The 22173-nt window shown below is 44.6% G+C and overlaps 1 protein-coding gene across 1 annotated transcript in view; it reads left to right on the top strand.

Annotated features, from left to right (window-relative positions):
* slc5a8l (solute carrier family 5 member 8, like) overlaps positions 1 to 22173 on the top strand; it is a 417967-nt gene that overhangs the window by 32645 nt on the left and 363149 nt on the right. Inside the window, exons 4-8 of the mRNA XM_041195660.1 lie at positions 3830 to 3881; positions 10747 to 10814; positions 13659 to 13813; positions 20847 to 20987; positions 21745 to 21874. Coding sequence (XP_041051594.1) covers positions 3830 to 3881; positions 10747 to 10814; positions 13659 to 13813; positions 20847 to 20987; positions 21745 to 21874 — 546 coding nt within the window. The remainder of the gene's footprint in view (positions 1 to 3829; positions 3882 to 10746; positions 10815 to 13658; positions 13814 to 20846; positions 20988 to 21744; positions 21875 to 22173) is intronic.

Below are 22173 nucleotides of genomic sequence, written 5' to 3'. Positions count from 1 at the left end.
TCCCACCTACATCCGTGATTCCTCTGACACCTTACGTCACATCAACAATTTCCAGTTCCCTGGCCCCAACCGCTTCCTCTTCACCATGGACGTCCAATCCCTCTACACTTCCATCCCCCACCGGGATGGTCTGATGGCTCTCTGATTCTGCCTCGAACAGAGGCCTGAACAATCCCCATCCACCACTACTCTCCTCCATCTGGCTGAACTTGTTCTCACGCTGAACAATTTCTCCTTCAACTCCTCTCACTTCCTCCAAATAAAAGGTGTGGCTATGGTACCCGCATGGGCCCCAGCTATGCCTGTCTCTTTATGGGGTATGTGGAACATTCCTTGTTCCAGTCCTACTCCGGCCCCCTTCCACAACTCTTTCTCCGGTACATCGATGATTACTTCGGTGCCGCTTCATGCTCTCGTCGGGACTTGGAAAAATTTATTAATTTTGCTTCCAATCTCCACCCCTCCATCATTTTCACATGGTCCATCTCTGACACTTCCCTTCCCTTCCTTGACCTCTCTGTCTCAATCTCTGGTGATAGACTGTCCACCAATATCCATTACAAACCTACCGACTCCCACAGCTACCTCGACTACAGCTCCTCACACCCCGCTTCCTGTCAGGACTCCATCCCATTCTCTCAGTTCCTTCACCTCTGTCGCATCTGTTCCGATGATGCTACCTTCAAAAACAGTTCCTCTGACATGTCCTCCTTCTTCCTTAACCGAGGTTTTCCACCAACGGTCGTTGACAGGGCCCTCAAATGTGTCCGGCCTATCTCCCGCGCATCCGCCCTCACGCCTTCTCCTCCCTCCCAGAAACATGATAGGGTCCCCCTTGTTCTCACTTATCACCCCACCAGCCTCCGCATTCAAAGGATCATCCTCCACCATTTCCGCCAACTCCAGCATGATGCCACCACCAAACATATCTTGCCTTCACCCCCACTATCGGCATTCCGTGGGGATCGCTCCCTCCGGGACACCCTGGTCCACTCCTCCATCACCCCCTACTCCTCAACCCCCTCCTATGGCACCACCCCATGCCCACGCAAAAGATGCAACACCTGCCCCTTCACTTCCTCTCTCCTCACCATCCAAAGGCCCAAACGCTCCTTTCAAGTGAAACAGCATTTCACTTGCATTTTCCCCCAACTTAGTCTACTGCATTCGTTGTTCCCAATGTGTTCTCCTCTACATTGGAGAGACCAAAGGTAAACAGGGCGACCGCTTTGCAGAACACCTGCGGTCTGTCCGCAAGAATGACCCAAACATCCCTGTCGCTTGCCATTTTAACACTCCACCCTGCTCTTTTGCCCACATGTCTGTCCTTGGCTTGCTGCATTTTTCCAGTGAAGCCCAACGCAAACTGGAGGAACAACACCTCATCTTCCGACTAGGCACGTTACAGCCTTCCGGACTGAATATTGAATTCAACAACTTTAGGTCTTGAGCTCCCTCCCCCATCCCCACCCCATTTCTGTTTCTCCCTTCCTTTTTTTCCCCAATATAGATTTTTCTATTCCCACCTATTTCCATTATTTTTAAATATTTTAAAATCTTTTATGCTCTCCCCACCCCCACTGGAGTTATATCTTGAGTGCCCTACCATCCATTCTTAATTAGCACATTCGTTTAGATAATATCACCAACTTTTACACCTATGTGTTCTTTTGTTCTATTGTTGTTGACATCTTTTGATGTTCTGCTTCCATCACTGCTTGTTTGTCCCTACAACCACACCCCCCCTCCACTTCTCTCTCTCTCTCCGCCCCCCCCCCCACACACCTTAAACCAGCTTATATTTCAACTCTTTCTTGGACTCGAACTCAAGTTCTGTCGAAGGGTCACGAGGACTCAAAATGTCAACTCTTTTCTTCTCCGCCGATGCTGCCAGACCTGCTGAGTTTTTCCAGGTAATTCTAATTAAATGAGCTGTCCATCCAACCGTAAGGTTTGCGGGCAGGCGAAGAGCCCAGGCGGCCTTCACATTTTTCATGGAACCTCTTCTATGGGTGGATGCGGTTTCATGAGCGGCTTAAAAATTCAATAACATTTTTTTTTAAAAAAATTGACATGTCCCAGCTCATGTGACACTGTCACATGAGCGGACATGTTTTAAAAGTTTTTAATTACTTTATTCAGATGTTCAAAACTTAAACAAATCTCTCTGAGGCACCTCTGTGCCTCAGGGAGATTTCTGTGCTCTTTCGCATGCATACCCAGACTCAGGGAATCCACCCCCACCCCCGGCCTGCACGGGGAGCACTCAATGCTTCCAGACGAGCATCAGGCTGGCTGGGCCTTAACTGGCCCGTCCCCGTAAAATGGCAGTGCAGACCCGATCGGGTGTGCCGATTGGGTTCACGCTCACTCCCAACCGCCGCCGCCCGTCCCCGCACAACACCCCTGATGGGGGGAAAGTTCAGCCCTTATTTCTGACTGGCAACTTATGATCTCATCCTTGATGTTGCCTTTTTTAAAAAGAATGTGTTTTCTGTGAAAGGCACAAGTCACCAATTTACTGCTGACAATCAACCTCCAGAATGCTAGTCTTTCACACCTCTGATTCTTGTATTTACACCACTTTGGAGCTGATCTCCTTCCATTGTCTGGTTCTTGAGGTCCTCAGGCACTTATCTCTCCCCCACTGTGGGTGTGGGACACATATGTTTATCGCACTTTATTTCTCACTTGAGCTATGTGATTGGCTGCTCCCATCGAAATTTTTAACTCCAGCAGAAGCTCAAACAAGGAGTTAACTCATTGTTGTCCTTTAATGCTTTAGATTTTAAATTTTCCATTAGTGGGTTAACGAAGGAAAAACCTACCAAGGTTCCAAAGCAGCCTGTCTCAAGTCTAATAGCCTGTTGACGCTGTTCAGGCTCATTCACTTTTGGGTGAGATACCAGGAGATAGGTTGCTATGGCACAGCCAATGGTAAATGCTGAGCTGCTCGAATCCAAAGGGAAACTTGAAACAACTGCCACTATTATTTTGCAATTTGTGTATATTTCGAGATACATGCTCTGAATTTAGTAGTAATAAGACCACCAAGTCTTATAGGTTTCTTACAAATTAAATTAAACATTTCTTAATAGAAGAAATTATTATAAACACATACATAGATTTACAAATTACTACTATGATAACTCCTAGCTCCCCTAGTTAATCTAACTCCCAGTTACACCTCCATTAAGGCCGCTGTTAAACACATAGATTTTAAAATACAGAGGCAAAATAACACAATACCCTGAACGGTCGAATTCAAAGTGAGTTTTCTTAACTTCAGTCCTTGCAGACAGCAGTTTTGAGGCTTAGAGGCTAAAGGCTTTTCACACTTGTTAGACCTTAGGATTCCTTCTTTCCTACACACAACTTCATTTCCTTTATACAGATTTCACCTTTGAATACAAGTTCCCATTGTTTCACTATGTCCTTGGACTTTACCTCTCTAATAATAAAAAGCTATCATTGTACCAATTTTATCTTTGGAAAAAATAAACACTTTGTTTCTTAATTTCTCCTGGCTAGTTGTAACATTTCACCCCCTCTTTTGAATTCAAACTAGCCTGGTTTATTTAAAAATGCAAGTCTTAGATCTTCCTGACACGGGTAAGTTGAGTGAACATTGCCCAGTAAGCAACTGAAGAAAAAATGAAAGAGTGTAACTAAGCCCTCATGTTTCATTCAGCTCTCCCACCTTCAGCGTTGAGACTCTGGCATAATCAAGTGAGACCCCATTAATCAAATGATTGAAGTCATTGATTTAATATCAGATATGATCCTGGCCTGAGATTACTGATTAATGATATTGGATGTCTTTTTACAGGTGCTGTACACTGGGATTGTCATTTATGCCCCTGCATTAGCATTAAATCAGGGTAAGTACAAGTTAGCTGGTAAAGTATGTCAGGATTTCATAAACACCTATTAACCAGTTACTGTAAGATCAAGCTTGAGCTTTACTCTACTTCATTTACAATTGTTCCCACCTTTGGAAACAATGTCCCAACTGGGCATGAGGAGTACGTCAATTCCTGTGACATTATAACCTCAAACCCCCACACCCCAACTACAGCATAGTGCAGAACTCGGTTCTGTCTCTTCACAGAAACAGGGCAATATTGACCACTCAAAATCAGGACAATATATACTCCATCATCAGGTGCTATGGATACGGGATTAGAGCATTAACATCTCAATTCTGTGACCTATTCCTCTATGCTGCTGCCCCAAAGAGAAACAACCTCCGTTCAATTACATCCATCCGCATTCTATCTTAATCAGCTACTTTCTCTTACTTATGGGGAAAGTGATAGTTGGAGGAGAGTCTGAGTAATTTATAGGGCCATTGAATAACGAAAGGCACAGGGTCTCACAAACCAACTGAAGTGACAGTGACTCCCACTTGTCTATTCCTAACTGCCAGGTCAGAGTTGAAGCCAATGATTATCATTCCTCTACATGAAGTTTCGAATGCCAGGTGTTGGTGCCTTCTTCCCAGCACAACTACTTCCCATGTTTAATGTTTCCTTGTAATTACATTGGCAATCGACATTCCTTCACACTCCCACTAATGTGATAAAATTCTGCTTCCTTCAAGTCTGTGCCTTTCTCTTAGTTGTGTGCTATCTTAGCTTATTATTGTACAATTTGATATAAGCCAATAAGTTTATTCCATTTAATAGTTTATAAAGGAGATATGTTTAATGTTAAGGTTAAGGTTGAAAGTAAGATAAGATTCTGTGACATTTCCATTTCAGTAACCTTTGCCTCCTCTATTATCAGTATTATTGTGTTCACAAGATTTACGAGTGCACAGTTTAAGCCAATTTTGCCCACATTTATTTAAATCAGAACAAAGACAGAACTTAATGTAAAAATCAGATCTTACAAACAGGCTCTGAGTGTCACATATGTATTGTGTGCTCTTTGTAAACGGGGCACTTAGCTGCCCTCATATTTCACTGTATCTAAAGCAACAACAGATAACTGATGCCCAAGAACCAAAGGTTACATTATTGGCCGCTCTATTCCTTTTCTATTCCTCTCTGTCTTTTTCTATCCCTCTGTACGTTTTCTGCTCTTCTTTCTCATTCGCTACTTCCTGCCTTTGTTATCCTCCCTCTTACTCTATTTTTTTTCTCTCTTTTTGTTTCTAAAAGTTTCTACAGATCGAGTATCCTTTATTTGAAACCCTTGGGGCCGACTGCGTTTTGGTATTCAGATATTTTCAGTTTTTGGATCGACAATATATATAGTAGACCTAGGCCTACTTACTTTACAAAGCCAAAGCCTAGGCTGGCTATGGTCTACAAATGCTAGGTCGCTTCTCCATTTGCCAACTCTCGCACACCCTACTTCTTACCAGTTAACACTTATTACACCTGTAATATAATATTATATTGCTTTATTAACATATAAATTAACTATTTGAACAGCATAGCTGTTGAAATAAAGTTTGGTTTTTAAATGAGTTCAGTTTTCGTATCTAAGGATAAAGCATATTCAACCTGTATTAGCTTTTGTTTTCCCACTTGTCTCTATATCATACTCTGCACCTAACTTTCTATGTGCCTCTCCATCAACATGAGTGTATTACTTTGGCCAGAATTTTCTGGCTGATGTGCGGGTGGGGGAGCCCGCACGTCAGTGACTAAAATGTTGCACGCTTACATTGCGCAAGCGTGCCGACATCAGCGCGCAGCATCACGATATTTTGGTCAGCAGGCACGCTCAGCAGCAGCAGCGCGTTCACCCGCCATTAATTGAAGGCCTCGTTAAGGCCCTTAACTTGCCAATTGTCCTGGATTTTGAGGGGCCTGTGTGAACTTTGTGTGAAGCATGGGCCCAATGGGCAGGCGGGGAGGAGATTTTTAAAGAAAACTCATGCAATGTCGGGATATATGGACTCAGAGGGGTTGTTCATGTTTTACACAAAGTTTTAATTGCTGAAAGTGTTTAAAAGTTGCCTGTGTGATTGTTAGCAGTTCTCATCGATTTCCAAGAGCTTCTTGTGTACTTTGAAACCACTCTGCACACAGTTATCTTTCTCAGGCCTGCAGCTTTCCAGAGGCCTCCATTTAGCCTGGGGGTATGGATTCTGACCTCTCCACTAGAGGCAGCTCCTCTGAGGAGGAAGGGAGGGATAGAATAAGGAGGAGGCCAGGACTGAATAATCAGCCTCCAGGGAGCCACTTTTGGGAGGCCAGGCGCAGGCACAAGGGGCGCAGGGCCAAGAGGTTGTCCAAGGTGCAAGGGTCCATAGGAGACGCCACTATCCTGCTGCCAGGGTATACAGGCAGTGAAGCAGCTACCTCAATATGACTGAGGTGCAATGCTGAAGGAGGCTCCAACCTCTCAAGGTAGAAAGTCAACTATATCTGTCAGATGATAGGGCCTGAGATCTCCGCTAACTGTGTGGGTGGACACCCCATGCCAGCAGCTCTGAAGCTCACAGTTGCCCTCCACCTCTATGCCTCTGGCTCCTTCCAGGGCTCAGTGGGTGATCTTTGCAGTGTCTCCCAATCAGCTGTCCACACTTGTGTCAAGCAAGTGACAGATGCTCTGTTCAGATGGGTATCCACCTTCATCCACTTCCGCTGTGACCAGGCAAGTCAGGCACAGCGAACCACAGGCTTCGCGGCCATTGCCGGCTTTCCCCACGTCCAGGGTGCAATAGACTGCACATATGTGGCCACCAAGGCGCCAGCAGGTGAGCCGGGTGCCTTCGTCAACAGGAAGGGCTTCCATTCCATGAACGTGCAGATAGTGTGTGACCACAGGATGTTGATTCTACAAGTCTGTGCAAGGTACCTAGGCAGCTCCCGCGACACGACACCTACATCCTCAGACACTCCCAGGTGCCGGGGCTCTTCAGTGCTCCGACTCAGCTGGATGGCTGGCTGCTGGGTGACAAGGGCTATCCCCTGCGAAGGTGGCTCATCACGCCACTATGTCATCCAAGAACAAAAGCTGAACAGCAGAACAGTAGGAGCCAGGGCACCACAAGAGCTATGGTGGAGAGGGCCATTGGTCTTCTCAGGATGCTCTTCCGTTGCCTGGACTGCTTACTCCAGTACCCCCCGAGATCGTGTGGTAGTCTGCTGCACCCTGCACAATCTTGTGCTGGAAATGGGGGATGCATTGATGATGAAGACTTTGACGCCCTGGATGAGGCTGCACATGATGAATCCAGCAATGCATCAAAGGATGAGGAAGCACAGGGCAATAATGAGGGGCAGAACAATGACCCACATTTACACCAAGGAGACAGGGACACCTGGGGCAATTTCTTCCAAAGAACCTTCAGTTAGCTCCACACACATGGATCAGCAGGAACGGCATTGCCTGTCCAAAAAACCACTTGTTAGCGATCACAAAAATATGGGTCCCTATTGTAAGGCCAACACAAAACCACCAGTGACATACTCGTGGAGTGCCTAAGGTGCCTTATGCTTATGTTTTCGGGTGCTACATCTAGGTGCCGCCCCATTGCTCGGAGTGGCTTGAGAGACAGCCTCCTGACTCTGCTGTCCTTTTGGCCTCGATAACCTTGGCGGGTGTCCTCTGGCCCGTGGAGCCTGTGATGGCCCCGCCTGGGAGTGAGTGGCCAGTTCCTGAACTGGCACCTCCCCAGTTGTTACAGCCTCAACGGAAGAAACGTTGACTGGCAGAGGGGCGGAGAAGCTGCTGCCCTCATCTGGAATGTCCTGAGAGGAGCTCGCAGTGACAGTAGGCAGCTGCTGCACCAATGTGAGGTCACGTTGGACCTCCCTGCTCACAGTAGATGCATGTGCCAATGCTTGGTGTCCACATGTCTCCCACATTGGGAATGATCACCCGTGGCCAGTACCGCTGTGAGGCTTTGCAGGTCAGAGCGTATCCCAATCATAAAATGTTCCATTCGATTGAAGCCCCTCTCTATGAGAGTCACCAATCTCTCATTGAAGGAAGCCTGAAGCTCTGCCCTAAGGGCCAAATCTTCAAGTGCACTCTGCCTAGACTCCTCCATCGCAGAGAAGAACTGAACCATCCCCTCATGCAACCCTGCCAGATGCAAACGCACTTCCTGCTGCCTGTCCTGCAGCTGCTGCATTGGGGACAACTCCAGAGGCATGTCATCAGTGCCAGACTCAGCATGTGCCTCGTCCCCTGCAGCTCTCCGGCTGCTGGCGCCATTGGCACTCTCTGCCCCTACTATCTCCTCCAGCGATCGTGATGTGCCCTCTCCACTGTGATCCAGGACACTAGCCGACTGTAAAGTCCCCACCGAGGTGTGTGTGTCTGCGCTGGTGCCTGGCTGGCTGAAATGATGTGCCGCAAGTTGCACATGTTGGCCCTCAAGTGTGGAGGGGGGGGCTGCAGTGTCGAGGTGCGGCTCACTCTGGTGGTGATGCTGAAATTAACAACAAGGACAGTGCATCAGTTAGCATCCATTCAGTTCAACCTTTCATCCCTTTCCCCCCCATCCTCATAAGTCGCTCAACCTTCAAGACCCTAAGGAGAAGAACATTGGTGAGGTGGAAAAGAGTCAAGATGAGCCCCAACCATTAAACACACATGCAGACAGGTTGGTCAGATGGCCTCAGGAATGCCACATGGCATGTTATGAACCATAGGAGTGGGGAGAGGGCAGAGGTACCTGACCTGGATACATTCTGGCCTGGATAGTTGCAGGGCTGAGGAAACATTGCAAACAGTAGCAACATTTGCCCTCGATCACAGGAGATCGAGAGGTCACATTATTGGCCTTCATTCCGTAAGGAGGGGCATAGACCAGGTGGGCAGAAAGTAACATTTCTCCTTAGCGCAGGGATGAGTAACGTGGTGGCATTCATCTAGGTTGAGTGCCATGAGGTTCACAGTTGAGGTGCTGAGGACCTTTTGGACAAAGTAATGTGGGGCGCACTGGCTGAAAGGGTGCAGGAGATCTCAAAGTCCCAAAGATGGAATAAGTCTTTGGCTGTGCAGCAGCGATCCAATGGTATCTTAGACCATGGTGTTAGTGGTCACAAATGGGATAAGGTGACTTTGGAAGGTGGTGGAGGCGTGATTCCTCAAGGGGACAAGGGTCCCTTCTGTATGACCCAAACGTCAGAATGTCTCAGTCTGTGAATGAGCATTGTTTCAGCATTAATGACTGCAGCAACCATCAGATGGTGGGCACACAGAGTGGATGGGACTGTGGACCTCAAATACCTGGCCGCCGGACCCCAGCCTCGCCGCCCCTGGCCTCCTGGCTCCTGCCCAGCTCCACGGCCTGCTCCTCGAATGGGGTGAGGCACTGGAGGAGGGCGTGGCCACCTCCAGTCCTCAGGTGCTCCCGGGCATTGTGGTGACTTTTTGCCTGCAAAACAGAGAAGAGTATTTATTGGGGCTGCTTGTTCATGCTGCATGCACATGCTGCACCCCAACCACAGTGGCCCATCTGAGGCCTCCAGCGGCTCCTGTCCACACTACTGGTGATCAGTCCCCAGAACATAGTACAGCTGATCCCAACCCCCTCCCCCAATGGACACTTTAGACACATTCGGCATCCATCACTTTGAATAGCACACGGGTCTTAGAGCCCAAGACAAGGAGGCGCAACTAGGTGCGCGCCGATGCCAGCAGATGGCACTTGCCCAAAACAACTTGAGGCACCCCTTGCACCATCTCATTGTCATCAATATGACATGTGTTGAAGTTCTGAGTATGTGTCATGCGGTCTCCCCTGCAGGTTGCCCCCAGACTACTCAAATGCCACAAATACCAACATATGCTGTGGGGGAGAACCCTTCTTCTCCTCAGCCACTAAGGCTGATGTAAACATGGTCAGTACCCATTTGCCCGCCCAGCGTGCGACAGATGCTCTATGCAGTAACGACAGCAAGACATGGTGGGGGGGGGGCTCAAAGGCTGCCTTCTGGGTCAAATGACCAAGAGAGACATGTTACTCTCCCATCCAGAGAGCAGCAAATCATTGAATTGTTTCCTGCACTGGGTGCCAGTGCATCGCACATCATCATAGGCACTGACAGTGTCACCCACCTCCTCCCACACCTGGCTGGTGACATAGGGGGCCCTCCTCCTCCCATCCTCAGGATACAGAATGTGCCAACCTCTTGCAGGAGGACAGCAAGGCATGCATCCGAAAATTGGGGGGCACAGTGGCCTCTCCTGCAGCCTGCTCCCTCCTCCTCCTCCTCCTCTGCCCTCAATCCAGCATGTCCTTCTCTATGAGTGGCCATGGTGCACTGCCTCAAACAGGCTGCCTAACCACTCTTTAAACAGGCTGCCGGCTCCCCATTGGAACCAGCAGTCTGAGATGCCCGCCCCCATGACTATTTTCCTGTTCTCCACATGAGTTGCTTACCCGCTGGGCAGGCCTTAATTTGTCCATCCGCAGAAAATGGCAGCGCGGCCCATTTCTCCAGTGGCAATTGGCCGCCGGACAGGCCGACAAACGGAAAGTTCTGCCCTTTGTCTTTCATTGTGTCTCTCACAATGTTTCCCACTTGTCTCCCTCAGTTGTTCTGTTTCCACCCAGCTCTGTTTTCCTTTCTTTGCCCTTGTTTTACACTATTGTTTGCCTCTCACTCTATTCATCTGCATTAACTATCCCCATTTTTACATCTGCCTCTGGCAAAAGGATTAATTCATTTATTATTTTCTAACTATGTTTAATGTTGTAAGGTGAAACTATTACTGTATAAAAGAAGATTAATTTTTGCATTAAATTGGAACAACTCTTATTTTTATCAGTAACTGGACTTGATCTCTGGGGCATTCTTGTTGCAACAGGTCTTGTCTGCACCCTTTACTGCACTCTGGTAAGTTTACACTGGTTACATTGATATATGCTTGTTCATTGTGTCTTGATGCAGATAGACCACAAAGGTACATAGGTATGTTCTGGTGTGGTGTGCGAGAATTTTTGGGCATTTATCTAGATTAAAGCATGTAATTCCAAGCATCTGAGACCTTGCAAATGAGTCTCAACTGCAAGCATGCTTTTCTGCTCAGCAATGATGACTCCTGGTTCTTTATCATAACCTTGCTAAGTGTTAGCTTATTACTTTCAGTGTTTTCCCTCCTAGACCTTGTAACTGGATGGAGGATGCTGTAACATGATGGTTTTAAGCCATTTAAATTCATCAGATAACACCGAAACACCTGCCCCAGTATCTATCTTGAATTCTGTGTGGTGATTGTCAATTTCTAATTTAATGCTCCAATAATTATTTCCTGTTTCATTAACTTCTCCTAAGAAAGTTATTTGTTTTTTTTCTGTGGCTCTTTCACTTCTTGGATTTTACTTGGTTTCATTGCTATCTCTTTGTTCCTATTAGCTATTGGAAATTTGGATCTGCAGACTATTTTAAATTGTCTGAACTTTCCACAGTTGTGGCACTCAGCTCCCCCTGCTGGGCATTCTTCCCACTTGTGCAGGGTTTTCCCACCACACTGAGATCACCTCAAGGTGTTGGCAGGCGCGCTTTATACCAATTTCGCAGCCTTTCGCTTCACTCCTTTCTCTCTTTTGTCTAACATATTGAATGGCTTCCCTTATTTTTCTTCAAGGGACATCCCTTTCCCCACAAGCAGCTGCTCTGTTGAGCTTCCTAAGTTCAGTCTGTCACACTACTTATACTGACTTTGTGAGAGTTAACTCTTCCCTTATTTGCAAAAGGTGTGATAGGGTTTCATCTAAGACCGCAACCACTATGCGATCACATATCAATTAATCTCTGAGGACCCCATAGTCATAATTCTCCATGAGTCCATACAGGTCATTTATTATTGAATCCATTGATTCACCCGGTTTTTGCCCCCTCTTAAATTTCGCTTGTTCAATGATCAAAATTTTTTGAACACTGAAGTACAAATTGAATGCCTGGAGGACTACATTATATGAGCTCAAAGCCTCATCGGCAGCGTAATTGCAATAGCATCGTATGCAATGGCCCCTACTCTGTAGAATAGAGTACTGACCTGATCCTTCTATTCCTCCTTATTCAAACCTGAAGCTATTCTGTATCTGAAGAATTTCTTCCTCCAATTGTTCTAGTGTTGAACTTGTTGTGAGCCTTCCATGCTCCGGAACAGTGCTGCAAGTGGCAATGTTGACTCCTTACTTGTGCTAAGCTCTGGAGCCATTTCTGTTTCAGTAATTTGGCTGTTTGACTGTGATCTGTTCTTACTGCTGTTGGGACTCTGGATCTGTATGTCTGCTTGCATCTGCGGCACCCATGATGCTCCATTCTTAAGTGATTTGTCAATCTTTTTTCCTGTCCTTTTCTAAGGGCACAGAGATCTCTTACGTCTGCAGTCCTCTTTTGGACTTTTTCTGGGTCTTTACACTCTGTCTCCATGTTTTGGATGGTGCACATAATCAGTCACTAGAAACCATGCTGCCATCATGTTTAGTCTTGGGTTCGGGGTCCAGATTGGGTTTCTTTAGGATTTGCCCATTACCCTAAAATGATACCATAGATTCTTATCCATAAAAACCATTCTTGTTTATTTATAGATCGTTATACATCTCAGTACTCTTGAGAAGGTTGTACTTCTCCTTCCCACCAGATCTCAGTTTCTTAGTCATGTGATATTGCATATTAGATACCATCAGTGGTTACATCTGTATTAAGTGCTCCTGATGTTAACCCTTTACTCTACTTCTCTCCACTTACCTTTATCCCAGTCAAAAACATCCTCCTACAACTGCCATATCTCTTAATCCCTCCATATCAAAATTGTCAGACTGCTTATCCAACATAATTACTGGATGAATAGAAAATTCCTCCCGTTAAATACTGAGTAGTCTGAAACCATTTTCTTTGGCTCCCGCCACGAACTCTGCATCCTTGCACCAACTCCATCCCTCTCTTTGGCAGCTGTCTGAAGCTATATTAGACTGTTTGCAATCTCAGTGTCCATTTGAACCCAGGATGAACTTTTAATCACAATCCATCACTCAAACTGCCTATTTCCACTTCCTTAACATTGCCTGACCCTGCCCTAACTCAGCTCATCTGCTGCTAAAACCCTCATTCATGCCTCTTCACCTCCAAACTTGACTATATTCATGCTCTGCTGGCCAAACTCCCACATTCTACCCTCTGTGAACTTGAAGTCATCCAAAGCACTGCTGCCCATGTCTTAACTTGCACTAATTTCTATTCACCCATCACCGCTGTGCTCACTGATCTTTAATGGCTTGTAATTAAACAATGCCTCAATTTTAAAATCCCATTTTTGATATCAAATCCCTCCATTTCTCCATTATCTCGTCCAACCCAACAACTCTCTGAGATATTTGAGTTCCTCTAATTCTACCTCTTGACCATACCCAAAATTAATCAATTTACCACTGCCAGCCATGCCTTCAGTTGCTTTGACCCTAAACTTTGGAATTCCCTTCCTATACTTCTCCGCCTCTCTACCTCTCTCCTCCTTTAAGACACTCCTTAAAACCTATCCCTTTGACCAAGTTTTTATCATTTGCCCTCATATCTCCTTATGTGGCTTTGTGTCAATTTTTAAATATTATGCCTGTGTGAAACTCCTTGCGACGTTTTGTTACATTAAAGGCACCATATAAATACAATTTTTATTGCTTTTGTATAGATTCCCAATAAAATAGATGTTGTGTTCACTATCTCTTGTGTTTTTAGGGTGGTCTGAAAGCTGTGGTATGGACTGATGTGTTCCAGATGGGGATTATGATCTCTGGGTTTATGGCAGTGATAATCCGAGGCGTGGTTATCCAAGGAAGCTTTGAACGGATCTGGAATATTTCGTATCATGGAGGAAGACTCAACTTTTGGGAGTAAAACTCTTTGACTCTTATCTTGGGGAATATGGGAATAAGTTGGTAGGTAGGGGAAGGTAGCTTCCTCAAAGATTTTGTAATCAGATTTGCACCTTCGGGGAGTAAGTTAGAAATGGGCTGCGCTGTTACTCAGACTTGTATTTGTTTCTCCAGGGAGTAAATTAGGGATAGGCAGCCCCGTGAGGAAAACATTCATTATTCAGAGGTAAGAGTTATAAACAAGAGAAGCTGGATGTGTTTCCAATGGACTGGAACTTAAAGCACAATGCCTGGGAAGAAAAAGAACAAGTGTTGAACTGTCTAAATCCTTGAGTTTGGTTAAAAAGGTTTATGGTCAGAAACTACAAATACTGAACTCAACAGGTGTAAAGATGCTGATATCACATTTACTGCTGTTTTCAGTTTTCTAAATAGTCACACATTCATGTGATGGCCCTCTTAGGAAGTTGGCCAGGATTCTCCATGAATCTTGCTGTAATCGACCAGGAGATGGAGCCAATTTCCTTCCCTAACTTTGACCCGCATCTAGCATGGGCATTGCAATTCTCATATGCACTGAATCTGACCTCAGCTGGTCCTGACTGGCCTTGAGGTTGGATAACCCATTTGTTCTGGCTGAATACATGGCCATATTACTGCCTCAGGACTTGTTCTTTCACCAGAGTTAAGCAGAAAGCTCAGGCAATCCAAACATCAGCTTGTATAACTGAATCAGTCACAACTGGGCACAAAATGAACTGAACCTAGCCAAGAGGATGGATAGGGTGTGTGATAAGAAGTCACAGTGGTGCAGTCAAAGGAATTCTTTAGAGATTAAGAATTAGGATATACTATTGGGTAGAAGTGTAAAAACTAAGAGTGTTCACATGACTCAGAGACTCTGGCTATGTAGCTCACATAACTACTTTCCAATTTTTGGGTGTCTCCCTGCTCTCTAACTCCAGTCTCCACAATGTGACTTTCAGTCTCTGTAATCTGCTTCATATTGTCATCAGAATTACTTGAATGCTGGTGTTTCAGACTCCTTGAAAGGAGATGGCCGAGAGGGAAATTCATAGAGACATGTAAAATATTAAAGTGAGTGAAAAACACTGAATCCTGCTGCCACTTGACAATAAACTAAGAAATTATTGATTTAGTCAAAAACTGATATCAAAGAGTTCTTCTCTAAACAAAGGCTGATGAATATATGGAATGGAATTACAGCTTCTGATCTGAAACTAGAGAACGGTTCCAAGCTACGTTTCACTTCAGATTGTTAGAAGAGTTTATTGGCATGAAATTAGATCCACCTTGGAGCCAAGGTGCTTTGAAAATTGTTTAGGATAAAGGCAGCCTCTTCACAGACTATGGTTCATTCAAAAATCAGATAGGAAAAAATCACTATGGATGGAATTTTTTACAGCAGTGGGATTTTATGCTCCCGCCGAACTTAATGGAGTTTAGAATGGCTCGCCACATTTTACGGCCCCCTCCCTGCTGTGATGAGGTCGTAAAATTCTGGCCTATGGCTATATCCTTTTCCTCCTTCCCCTTTCTCCCGCCAAATTCACTGTAAAGAAATCAGTCAGTCTCACTTCCACACTCTATCCTTGTAGCTCTGTGAAAAATTTGTCTCCCCTAGTCCTTGTACTATCAGCTAATTGGAACAGTTTTCCCTTGTCCACTTTATCTAAACCTCTCACAATCTTGTGCACCTCTATCAAATCTCCCTCAATCTCCTTTCCTCCAAGGAGAACAACCGTACCCTCTCCATCCTAACCTTGTGACTATAATCCCTCATCCCTGGAACCATTTTGATAAATCTCCTATGCACCCTCTCAAGAGCCCTCAGATGCTTCCTAATGGTGACCAGAACTGCACACAATACTCTAGTTGTAACCCAAGTAGAGCTTTATAAAGATTTGGATTCACCTAGTTCTGTTGAAGGGTCATGAGGACTCAAAACGTCAACTCTTTTCTTCTCCGCCAATGCTGCCAGACCTGCTGAGTTTTCCCACGTAATTCTGTTTTTGTTTATAAAGATTTGGTATAACTTCACTGCTTTTTCACTTAATACCTATATATATGAAGCCCAAGATCCCATATGCTTTGTTACTTACCCTCTCAATGTATCCTGCCAGCTTCAAAGATCTATGCACATGAGCCCTCTCCCCCCTCCCCCAGGTCTCTCTGTTCCTGCACACTCATTAGAACTCTGTCATTAAGTCTATATTGTCTCTCCCTGACCCTTCTGCCACCTCAAACTTCTCTGTATTAAATTCCATCTGCCACTTGTCAACCCATTCTGCTAGCCTATCCATATTCTGTTGCAATTGTTTGGTATCATCCTCACTTTTTGCCACATTTCCAAGTTAGGTATCTCTCTTCACTTCCCATCTCAACTTATAGTATTTGGCCTGGTTCTCACTTGAAGAATTTATCTGATATGCATCATATATACCTTTTTTTGTTTCATCATATTCTCTATCTCTCGTGTCATCCAAGGAGCCCTGGCTTTGGTTTCCCTAACTTTGCCTCTTGTTAGAATGTTACCTAGATTGTGTCTGAAACATCTCGTCCTTTAAATCACACATCAGTTTATTATGTTTTTCCTGTCAGGTTTTGGTTTGATTTTACCCTAGTTAGATCCCTTCTCATCCCATTGATGTTAACCCTATTCCAATTTAGAAGCTCTACTTTAGATTGTTCCTTTCCCTTCTCCATTACTAATCTATGGTACAATGATCACTCTTACCCTAGTGTTTCCCCACAGACATTTGGTCCACTTGGCCCACCCCATTCCTCAGCACTAGATCCAGCAATGTCTCCTTCCTAGTTGGACTGAACATACTGATCAGGGAAGTTCTCCTGAACACGTTTCAGAAATTCCTCCCAGCCTTTCACTTTACCCTTATGTTATCCCAATCGATATTTGTGGGAAAATGTGAAGTTGTTCACTTTGGTAGGAAGAATTAAAAAAGCAGAGTATTACTTGAATGGGGAATGACTGCAGAACTCTGAGGTGCAGAGAGATCTAAATATTCTAGTGCAAGAGTCACAAAAAGTTAGTATGCAGGTAAGGCAAGTAATCAAGAAGGCTAATTATTCCAGGAGGAATTGAACATAAAAGTAACAATGCTATGTTTCAGTTATACAGTGCATCGGTAAGACCATATGTCGAATACTGTGTGCAGTTTTCGTCTCCTTACTTAAGGAAGGATGTAAATGCGTTGGATGTGGTTCAGAGGAGGTTTACTAGATTGAAACCTGGAATGAGTGGGTTCTCCTATGAAGATAGGTTGAACCGGCTAGGTTTGTTCCCATTGGAGTTTAGAAGAGTGAGGGGTGACTTGATGGAAGTATATAAGATCCTGAATGGTCTTGACAAGGTAGATGTAGAAATGATGTTTCCTCTGGTGGGTGAGTCCAGCACCTGGGGGCAGTCTTTTAAATTTAGGGATTGCCCTTATAGTTCAGAGATGAGAAATATTTTTTCCTGGAGGGTTGTGCGACTTTGGAATTCTCTGCCTCAGGAGATGGTGGAGGCAGGTCATTGAATATTTTTAAGCCAGAGGTAGATAGATTCTTGTTAGGCAAGGGAATCAAACGTTATCGGGGGTAAATGGGAATGTGGAACTCAGAACACAAACAGATCAGCCATGATCATATTGAATGGCGGAGCAGGCTCAACGAGCTGAATAGCCTACTTCTGCTCCTATTTAATTTTTAATAAAGTCCCCCAGTTTCACCACTTTATAGTTTTTGCCATCTGTGATTCCCCTGCAGATTTGCTCTTCTCTTTTGCTATTTGAAGACCTGTAGAATATTCTCAGTAGTGTGATCATAACATTTTTGCTTTTCAACTCAAACCAAATAGATTCTGTCCTGGCCTCTCAAGGACATCTTTCCTTACCTACACTACTAGCATCGAGGTCCTACTATTTAATTTCCTCCCTTGCCCCAAAAACCTGACGGGAGGACCTCAATACCTGTCCTCTGTATGGTGATGGTACCAACTTGTACCAAAAACTCTGACTCACTCCTTTCCTCCTGCAGAATATTCTGCACTCTCTCCATGATGGCCTTTAGCTTGGCAACACATCATGAGAGACTCATGATGAAGATTACAGAAATGCTGTCTGTTCCCCTAACTATGGAATTTCCTTTAACAACTGCATTTCTACACTTTGCTGTTCCTTCTGTGCAGTTCCTTGCCACTTGGTGCCCTGGTCTGGGTGTCATCACTCCCAGCTGTCTCCAATGCTGAGTACCAGTTTGAGAGTGGCACACAGTCTGAAGACTCCCACACTAGCTGCCTTTTCTGACTCATTTGACAGCCACCCATCTACTATCCTGAACTCATTGATCTACATTGGCTTCCTGTTCAGCGGTGCTTCAAATTTAAAATTCTCATCCTGGTTTTCAAATTACACCATGGCCTCACCCTCGATATCTCTGGATCCTCCTCTAATCCCACAACCCTCTAAAAGCTTTTCTAGAGAATCCTCACAATTTCCTTTATTCCACTGTTGCAGGCTGTGCCTTTAGCCACCTAGGTCTTAAGCTAGGGAATTTCCTCCCTAAACCTCTCCGCTGCTCCACCTCTCTCTTCCTTTACAACTTTCATTAGAACATACCTCGTGTCTTAATATCCTCATTTAGCAAGGTGAAATGTCATATTTTACTTGATTAAACTACTGTGAAATAGCTTGGTACATTTTAATATATTAAGGGTATTAAATAAATACAAGTTGTTGATAATTGGCTTGAAAAGCCCACTGTCCAATTAACATCCTTCCTCAGCTTTGGATGTGGTCAGGAAAACCAGTATTTCCTGTCCCAGGCTATTGACATGGACCAGCCTCATCCTGTTGTAGATCCTACCCTCTGGCTGGCCTTAGCACCAGCAGAACAGATAGAAAGTTTGAAGCAGTTGCAGATACCTTAGTATCTGCAGTACACATGCTAGGCCTTTGACACAGGCAAGTTCTGGTTGCTGAAGGAGCTAGCACAGTGATGAAGAAAGCAGAGGGATGTTTACAATGTATTTTCCAAGGTATCTGTACCCATCCCATGACTACAATGCTTGTATGGGCAAGCTTCCTTCAAACAGCTCTTCTTCAACACAACACCCTTACAATGGGAAACCTGGCTTTACTCAATCATTTGGAAATAACGTGGTGCATTATTTATTCTACTGTTTTCTCGTGAGCAGTATTCCTTTAGTCCAGTTAGTGAAAGAGAAGGGAGAGAGCCATGTATCTGATTGCTCTTACAGGATATCCCTGGGAAGCAGTACCTTCACTTAACTAGGTACTTCCAACCGTTGTGAGGGCATTGAACCCCTTCCTAGAGTGTGGGGTAGTGGAGGTGGCTTTGCCTTTGCCACACTCTCTCCATACTGTTTATACTGTGGGGCATCCTGTTCTCAGAGTGTAGGAGTCCCTCTCTTTTAGTCCTCACTCCAGCCAGTCAATCACGACTGTTTCAGAAAACCTGAGTGTGGGAGTCTTCTTCCAGCTGCTCATCCCTTATTGCATCAGGGAAGGTTATCCCAAGGAGAGTGATCCAGTGAAATAAACCCTTTTGTTTTAAACAGAAAGCAATAAATGTTCAGAATAATCTGCTTCACACATTAGGACCATTCCAACATACATCTCGAATGACTCAGAATTTGAAAATGGGTAGTTAGGGTAGTGAGGGATGATATTATGAGAAAGTTAGGGTACTGATTATTGCCTCTCAATGTGGGCAGTCTGGCCTTTGTAAGCCAGGCTTGTCACAAGTAAGTGCCCATGTTGAGTCATATTGAGACAAACTAGTTCATACTAAAGCAGAAACTCATCCACACTGGCCCCAATAATTTATATGAATCTTAAACCCATTTTATGTGTATTTGGGAGAGATGATGGTATAGTGGTATTTGTTGCTGGACTAATAATCCAGAGACCTGGGTTTGAATCCTGCCACAGCAGATGGTGGAACTTGAATTCAATAAAAAATTATCTGGAAATAAAAGTCTAATGATGACCATGAAACCATTATCAATTGTTGTAAAAACCCATCTGGTTCACTAATGTTCTTTAGGGAAGGAAATTTGCTGTCCTTACCTGGTCTGGCCTACACGTGACTCCAGACCCACAGCAATGTGGTTGACTCTTAACTGCCATCTAAACAAGGGCAATTAAGGATGGGAAATAAATGCCTAGCCAGTGATGCACATATCCAATGAATAAAAGAAACACCTCTCAGTCACTGAATTATAACATCTACATAGTTAGAATCTCTAAATCCTAGACTACTTTTCTCACATCCTATACTATATTATGTTAACTGCATTATAACATAAAGGGAAACAATAAAGAACTTAATTGGGTTGATGCCTTCTCTGATTTAATATTGAATTAGTTTGATCTGCAATGACTGTCATATTGGCAAATATAGCAGTTACTTTGTACATGATCATAGAAGAGAGAGAATTATCAATATTTTTTGTGTAAATGTTATTGGATATCCCTGATCATATTCAAATTGTTTTATATGATCGGGATCCACTTCCGAGATTTGAGTGCATACTTCAAGTTGAACTGCAGTACAGAGAGAGTGCTGAACTGTCAGAGATGTCGCCTTTCAGATAAAACATTACACCCTGTATTCCATCTCAAGTGAATGTAAAATACCCCATGGCTCAAAGAACAGTGTGGTACACTTCAAATTACTTAATTGGCTATGAAGTGCTTTGGGATGTCCTGAAGTTTTGAGCTGAACTGAACTGTCAGAACAGGCAGACAGGCCACAATCAAATGCTAATATTGGAAGGGTATTTCCTTGAGTTGATAGCACTGCCTCAGTACTGTGATAGACTGCTGGTGAGGTCATGCACTTACGCCATGGACTATGAAGGGCTTGTCTGATGCAACCACACACAACTGAGGATGGTTGTTGCACTTTGCTTGTCTCTATTGTCACACTGTTACTCCAGCAATAAGCTTAAAGCAATTCTTGATGCTGGACACAGCCTCATCACTGTGCCTTTGCTTCTTCCCAGCTTTGATCCAGACCCCTTAAGACGACATACCTTCTGGACGATCATGGTTGGTGGGAGTTTTATGTGGACGGCAATTTATGGTATCAATCAGTCTCAGGTCCAACGGTACATCGCTTGTAAAAACCAGTGTGAGGCTAAACTGTAAGTACCAACTCCACAGTTGCCTAGGCCTATTGTGGGACACAGTGCCCCAGGAGCTCAGTTTTAACTGGTGGCTATGTCACAGGCTCTACAATAAACAAACATATCTAGTGTTTGTCCACAATCTCCACATGATCTCCCAGCATAGCCCATCACCGCCATCTCACCACACCACCCCACTGCCACTCCCCCCCACCCCACCACCTCTCCTCCCCATTTGCCCCAAACTCTATCCCATTTGCAGTGGGTGCTGGAAACCCAGCCCAAACATTAACTCAGTCGTACTACTGAAGATTTATAAATTCAGAAATATATTCTGGGATAGATCAGAATTCAACATTGTAATCATTCTACACACAACACATATATTGATCTAGGCTCACTGATGTGATAGATCTAGGCACAACACACCTTTTTTCTACCATTACAAATGTGCAGAGCCTTTTATCACTTTTCAGTCATGGCAAGGTTTATGTCTTTTACATGTTTCTTTATTATAAGGGTCTTTTAAACATATTTTGCCTCTGTGCTGGAGGACAGAAGGGCTTGATGCACAAACTCCCTTTAAGTCTCAGACTTGTCACAAGCTCTGAAACCAGGGTCTGCAGATTGCTGAGAGTCCCCATTATTTCCCTGCCAGGTCTGTGCTGTCTTGTTTTTTCAATATATTAGGTTTAAACAAACAACCACGCCTCACCAAATGTGAGACATTCATTTCCTGTCCCTTGAAGTTGCTGTTTTTCATCCTTTATTTCAGGTCTCTCTACCTTAACATGGTCGGCCTGTGGATAACAGCCATATGTGCAGTGTTCACTGGGCTCACTATGTACTCCAACTATCACCAGTGCGATCCCCTGACAATGAAACAAGTCAAAGCACCAGACCAGGTAAGCCCTCAGCAGTGATGTCAGAGAGCCATAGCATACTTACAGCAAAGAAGGAGCCATTCAACCCATTGAGCACATGCCAGCTCTCTGTAGGGCAATTTATTCAGTACCATTCCCCCCGCTCTATTTCTGTATCAGTGCAAGTTTATCTTCCTCAAGTGCCCATACAAATTCCTTTTGAAATCATTGATCATTTCTGCTTCCACCACCCTCACAGGCAGTGAGTTGCAAGTCAATATTACTCACTGCATAGAAAGCTCCCCCTCTATCTCTTGCCCAAAGCCTTAAAGCTGTCTCCC

Source organism: Carcharodon carcharias, chromosome 9 (genome assembly GCF_017639515.1).
Source record: "Carcharodon carcharias isolate sCarCar2 chromosome 9, sCarCar2.pri, whole genome shotgun sequence".
Classification (NCBI taxonomy): Eukaryota; Metazoa; Chordata; class Chondrichthyes; order Lamniformes; family Lamnidae; genus Carcharodon; species Carcharodon carcharias.
This window is presented reverse-complemented; position numbering and strand designations above follow the sequence as displayed.